This window comes from Acanthisitta chloris, unplaced genomic scaffold (genome assembly GCF_000695815.1).
Source record: "Acanthisitta chloris isolate BGI_N310 unplaced genomic scaffold, ASM69581v1 scaffold3127, whole genome shotgun sequence".
Classification (NCBI taxonomy): Eukaryota; Metazoa; Chordata; class Aves; order Passeriformes; family Acanthisittidae; genus Acanthisitta; species Acanthisitta chloris.
The window spans coordinates 160,263-166,262 of record NW_008681901.1 but is presented as its reverse complement, the minus strand read 5'-3'; the positions used below and the strand labels follow the sequence as shown (position 1 = coordinate 166,262).

General features: G+C 37.4%; 1 protein-coding gene across 1 annotated transcript in view; it reads left to right on the top strand.

Annotated features, from left to right (window-relative positions):
• Positions 1-6,000, top strand: part of EEA1 (early endosome antigen 1) — a gene marked incomplete at its 5' end in the record, with an annotated part of 60,059 nt that overhangs the window by 18,256 nt on the left and 35,803 nt on the right. The window contains 4 exons of the mRNA XM_009078264.1: positions 33-72; positions 855-962; positions 1,049-1,170; positions 2,576-2,731. Of these exons, the coding sequence (XP_009076512.1) occupies positions 33-72; positions 855-962; positions 1,049-1,170; positions 2,576-2,731 (426 nt within the window). The remainder of the gene's footprint in view (positions 1-32; positions 73-854; positions 963-1,048; positions 1,171-2,575; positions 2,732-6,000) is intronic.

Genomic DNA, 6,000 nt, shown 5'->3' with positions numbered 1-6,000 from the left:
GTCTAATGGTGCATTTATTCTGTTTTCTTAAGGATTCTAAGTCTGATGGATTGACAACAGCTACATCTACAGGTGGCTAATATTTTATTATATTAATTTCTGCACTGTTTTGGAATTTCATTGGGTGTAGTTTTCAGGTAAATTAGCACTTTCAGTAAATTAAGAGCTAGAGAGCTGAAATGGTGCAATTACTGGGAAAAAAAGCTCATTATAAGAGCTATCAAGAGCTCTCTATCTTAAGCAATAGTCTGGGGAAATGTTTCAGAGGCTGAGGATTTGAAATTTCTAGAAGCAAGACAGAAGTTCTCCTGACTCTGAAAGCAGTTCTCATGAGTCATTTTGAATACCATTTTAATAATTTCATATATTCAAGCAATCAGATATTTAAACTGTAGCATTTGTCAGGGTTGGTTTTGTCTAGTGTTTTTCTGTACTCATTGCTAGCAAAGAAAACAAAGAATTTTTTTCTTTGCAGCCCAATAATTTTTGTTTTATGTTTTTCTCCACGAGACACTCGTGGAATACATTTTTCCTCATGTGTACATAAACTATCTGAGTGATACTGTTGAAAGTTTTTAATCACAGTTCAGGGCTTGAAATTCAACAACATGTTGCAGTGATCTGAAGAGCTGTTTGTGACCAGTGAAAACCAATACGTACTTAATCCTGCAGAGTACTCAAGTAGTGGCATGTTCTAGCATCATGCTTGTAGATACTTCAGTAAAGTTGTTTACTTTGCTGAACTGATTGGATGATAAGGGAATTTGAATTACTTATTTACCTGTTGTGGTTAGTTAGTAACTGTATTGTCCTAGCTCTTGCAGAAAATAATACTATTCTTTTTATGGAAATAGAATCATTAGAACGTCAACTAGAAGAGATCCAAGTAGAAAATTTTAACATTAAGCAAATGAAAGATTTATTTGAGCAAAAAGCAGCACAACTGGCCACTGAAATTGTGGGTAAGTATATTAACATGAGATCTCATTCTGTTCTTTACTTGTGCACCTTGTGGAAGTGATTGTTTATTCAACTTCCTTTTTATTAGATCTTAAATCAAAGTATGATGAGGAAATCAGCCTTCGGGAAGGTGCAGAACAGAAAGTGACAAACCTGAGACAAGAGCTGCAGAAAGAGAGAAGTACAGTGGAAGACTTAAAGACAGAGCTGGTATTCACATCACATTAATGGTTTTTTTTTTAAATTTTTGAGTCAGATTGGGAGACTTAAATGCATGCAAATGCAGTTTTAAAGCAGTCAGACACTGTTGAACGTGGAGATGTTCAGAACACCATTGTTTCTGATCTGTTTCACTGATCTACATTTTCAGTGTTTTTCCAGTGAGGAACTATTTGTTGGTGTTGACTTATATATTAAAATTTACCCTATGTTATGTTATAATCTATTTGTTTGATGCTCTATCATTCAGCAATTTTGCAGGATTTTACACATATATATGTGCCATGCAGACTTATACTTGGAGCATGTCATTGCTGACTTTGACAGCTGTCTAGATCACACTTTTTCCATGAGGTGTTATGCTCTGACTGTCCCTGGACAGCTGCATTTGTAAGAAGTGCTCAGAGAGGTGTGTTGTGACATGGTGGCTGAAAGACTGGCAGCTGTCATCGTCATGCCTGTGTTAATATTGTCCTTCTTGCACTTGGCTGATAATACCAACGTGTGTATATTTCAGGATTTTGGCTCCTGATGACTTTTATATACAGCCATGGCTCCAGGGAGCAGTCCCATGACTCAGCAAGCTGAGCCAGTTGTAAAGCTGTAGTGAAAGGAACTTCCTAATTTCTGCCACTCAGCTACTGTTTAGATGCTGGAGGAAAGTAGGACTTGTTTGCTCCCCCTCTTTCCTGTAGCTGACCACCCTAAAGGGTCACTTAGCCCTGATGGACCTATCCATTCCTTTGTTCAGTTGTTTCTTGTCTTCCCCTTTCCTTCTGCATTCTTATCCTTTTCCTGTACCTTTTATCATCTACAGATGCCAGCACTCCTTTTCTCTGCTTTCTTTAGTGCTTATAGTTGTCTTCCCTCTCCTTTCCCTCCATAGCATTTCATTTTGAGGGATGTTATGGTGCTTTAGATGTGATTACCAACAGATTTTACCTGTGAGTTTGGTATTAAGGTGTATTTGACAGTATCTTCAAGACATTTCCTTCAGCTGACCTTTTATTTGGTCTGTTCTTGTGATTTTCTGAAATAGTTCTTGAAGACAGGGACAGTGTCCTGTACCTAGCCATCTGCCTACATGAAAGTGACAGAAATTTAATCTTTGAAACATTTTTCCATTTGTCAGATTTGGTTGAAATCAATGAACAAGTTCAAAGTTTGTCAGGCAAAACCTGAAAACCTTAAATCCTGTTTGCTTTGTAATGATAAGTACTTCTCTATGCTTTTGGTTTTTTGGGGGTGGGTTTCTTTATCTCTCTTTTTTAGCCCAGCTATAATACTGTATATGTCACCTTGTCTGTGAATTGATTTGATAGATTTTGAGAGATGAAATTGACACTGAAAGCATGTCTGCCAACATGATGTTGCTCACTGCTATTCTGTTTTTCAGCTACAAAGGCCTGGTGTGGAAGATGTGGCTGTCCTGAAAAAGGAGCTGGTTCAAGTTCAGACGCTGATGGATAAAATGACTTTGGAACGTGAAAGAGAATCTGAAAAGCTGAAAGATGAGTGCAAACACTTGCAGGCAGAGCAGGCTAGCTCTGAGGTAATACTCATACCTAAAGATGTGTGTTGTAGATTTGCCATGATTATCATATGAAAATGGAAAATATTAATTAATCATAGTGAAAAAGTCTCTGTCTTAACTGAATCTTCTCACTTATCTAATAGACATGTTTCTTCATTACAGTAAATTGAATAATTCTGTCAATATCTACTCTCCAAAAGCCCCCACACTTCTCATTGCAAAACCTTTTCTTGGCATCAGAAGTTATTACAAGATACCAACAGCAGTGGAAAAATCCTTCTGGTGGAGCTGTGTTCTTTTTATAGGGAGAGGGAAATGCAGCAATACCTGTTTGAGTCTAAAGTTTGTTTCTCTTATTGAGCAACGTGGATAAAAATGGTTGTTACTGAAAATAATGGGTTTGTTTAGAGTTATGTGCCTGCAAATGGATGCTGGAGTGTTAAAATACATTAAAAATGATTAACACAAGATAGATGATATTTTCAGTATCCTTACAGCATGTATATAATTCTTCAACTTACACTAGATTTGAATATCTTAATGAACATTGTAAACTGGTTTTCACTTTTTATTTTCTAGTTTTTGGTTTCAAAGGAGAAGCCTTTCCACACCTATTATTTAATATAGGACTATTTTGTGTATAAGGGACAAATCTGCACACATACATCCCCACCCCCCAGTCCACTGTCTAATGACCTCCAAGTGTGCCAGTAATTGACTAGAGCAGAAAGTGAGTGACTGTCAGGCCTCTCCACATCTTAAGGTCAAGGTGTCAGGCTGTTACCTGTAATTTGCTTCCAGGCAACACCACCTTAGTTTTCCTCTCTGTCACTGCAGTCTAAAGTATAAAATAAAATCTGTTGTTCTCATATTAAGTTTTTTAAAAATGTATTTTACATTATTCCCCTCCATCTTTTCCTGGATGTGAACTTTTAAAATTCATCTCGTGTAATAAAAAGGGACCACACTGTACTTGAGTTGCTGATTTCTTCAGAAGTACTTTGTGAAGGCCTGCCCTGCTTTTCTGAGTCAGTAGAAGAAGTTTTAAATTGTTGACAGGAGATTTGAAAATTTTGTTCATTTTTGTTGTTCTTGCATATAGAATTGATAACTCTTTGTTTAAGGAAGCAAAGTAACTGCCTCTCTCATAGCAAATATTCAGTTTTCTTCGTTTTGGTTCCTCTACTTTTCAACTGGTTAGCACTTCCACTTCTATACAAAATAGAGAAAAAGGGATGCAACAGCTTGGATTTGGATTTTTAAGGGGGAACTTTACTCCTCAGACTGTCTCAGATCACTCCTTGCTAAAGCCTGTTCAATATTGCTTACCGTGACCATGAGGGAAATCTCTGACAAAGACAATGGCAAGAAAACCTGATGAAAATACAGTATCACCAAAAAGACTTTTATCTAACGTGTTGTTTATTCTACTGAGGGGTTGCTAAATCCATACCTGCAGAAGAACTCTTGTTGGGCATGTTGCACATCAGTGGTGGGTTCATTGCTATAATTTACTATTGGATGTGTAACAGTCTTCGCTGAAGACCATCAGCTGTGTCTGAGACCTTTTAATTTTGTCCCCACTCTCTTCTGTTGTCCTACACCAATGCAGCAATGCCAGCAAAACTTGTCAATGAAGAGCTGTGGTCCCTCATGAAGTGGTGTCCCTGCAAAATTCTCCAGCATAAATGAAGGAATGCCTAGGGTTTCTGTAGGACTCCTAGTGTCCTCTGTCCTGTTGAGATTTGTGGATGTGAAGAATTTCTGGCGTACTTTTATTCTGGGGTTTCCTGTGCCCTAGATTTCAGAAGTTTTAATTTTCTTTTTCTTCATTTGCACTGCAGAGCTTTAGAGAAATATTGCTGGGCATTATTCTAAACTCCTTAGGGTTTACCTTTCTGTCTTGCCCTCCAGCAGATGCATTTAGCTCCAGGGATTATGCATGGGTACAGTATTGTACTAAACATGAATGCACCCTTGTTTTGAAGTTAAAATTGTGTACTCTAAGTGCTTCATCAGATGTGGAAAAGGAATATCACAGTTGGAATTATGAATATAATGTGGTTATGTGGCCATGTAAGTTGCTGCATAATTGTAATTTGGTTTTAACTGTGAGATCCCACAATTATGCTGCAGAATTTAAATTTCATTTCAAAATGCTGTCTCTGTACTCAGTTGTCATTTTGTATATTTAGTTTTCATGTGAAGATAAAATGACAGTGACATGGGTATAACAAAAATCTTTAACCGTAAAAACATTCTCAAAAAAGTGTGAATTGCTGCTCTTCAAATTAGGTATGTTTAAATTTTGACATAACTATTCATTTTGAAATGTAGCTTTAAGAGCATCCTTAGGATGCTCTTAAAAACAGAAAAACAGACAAGTGAAGAAGGTTATTTCAGTCCTGGAAGTGTAACAGCAGGTTGGGGAGAAGGCTTGGTGATGCCCCTAGCTCTCACCATGATTCATATAAGAAGCCTTAAATGTATGGTGGGATTCAAAACTACATTGCAGAGGTTATAATAGTATCATATGCCTGTGTAGTAGCATCAGTATGTAGGCTGAACCAGAGAAGACCAAGTGGCTGCGTGGCAGAACGTGGTAAGCAGTGGCAGCCTGTTTCTTCTCAAGTACTACTGTCGGCTTAATTTCAACATATGGTGACAATAGCCTAAGATGTGTTCAAAATAAAAGTCAATAGAAAGTGACAGGTCAGACTTCTTAAGAAAATAAAAATTACTCAAAGTCATAGTACTGAAAACCTTTCTACTTTTCTTTAAATATCACAACTGTGATAAGTGTTAGCCATAAGAAGACAAGAAATGGAAGTCCTTCATTGTCAGATTGGCTACAGTACTGGACATAAATGTTTGGCCATGTTTCATCTCAGCTTTGCTCTTTAAGACCACCTCAAGGGCTGAAAGTTTAAAGTGGTTCTTACGTCATCCTTCACTGTTTTTCTAGGCTGGCTGAGGATACACATATTAATATTGCTTTTCAAAGTGAAATATCTTTAAAATAAGGTATGTCATGGGTGAAGATAATAACAAAGACTTCTTAGCCCTACATGAACATCTTCAAATGCTGCAGGAGAGGGATGTGAAGAATTGTATAGCTCTGCACTTGTCCCCTGAATGTATTCACTGTGCTTTATTTTAGTTTTATTGGGTGTTTATGCCTTTTTTCAGGGCTGTACCTGAAACTCTGGTGTCCAGGTCTTGCAGATGAATGTTCATTCAGAACAGGTCCTTCCATGTTCAGTTTTTTACTGTAGTGGCTCCTGCAT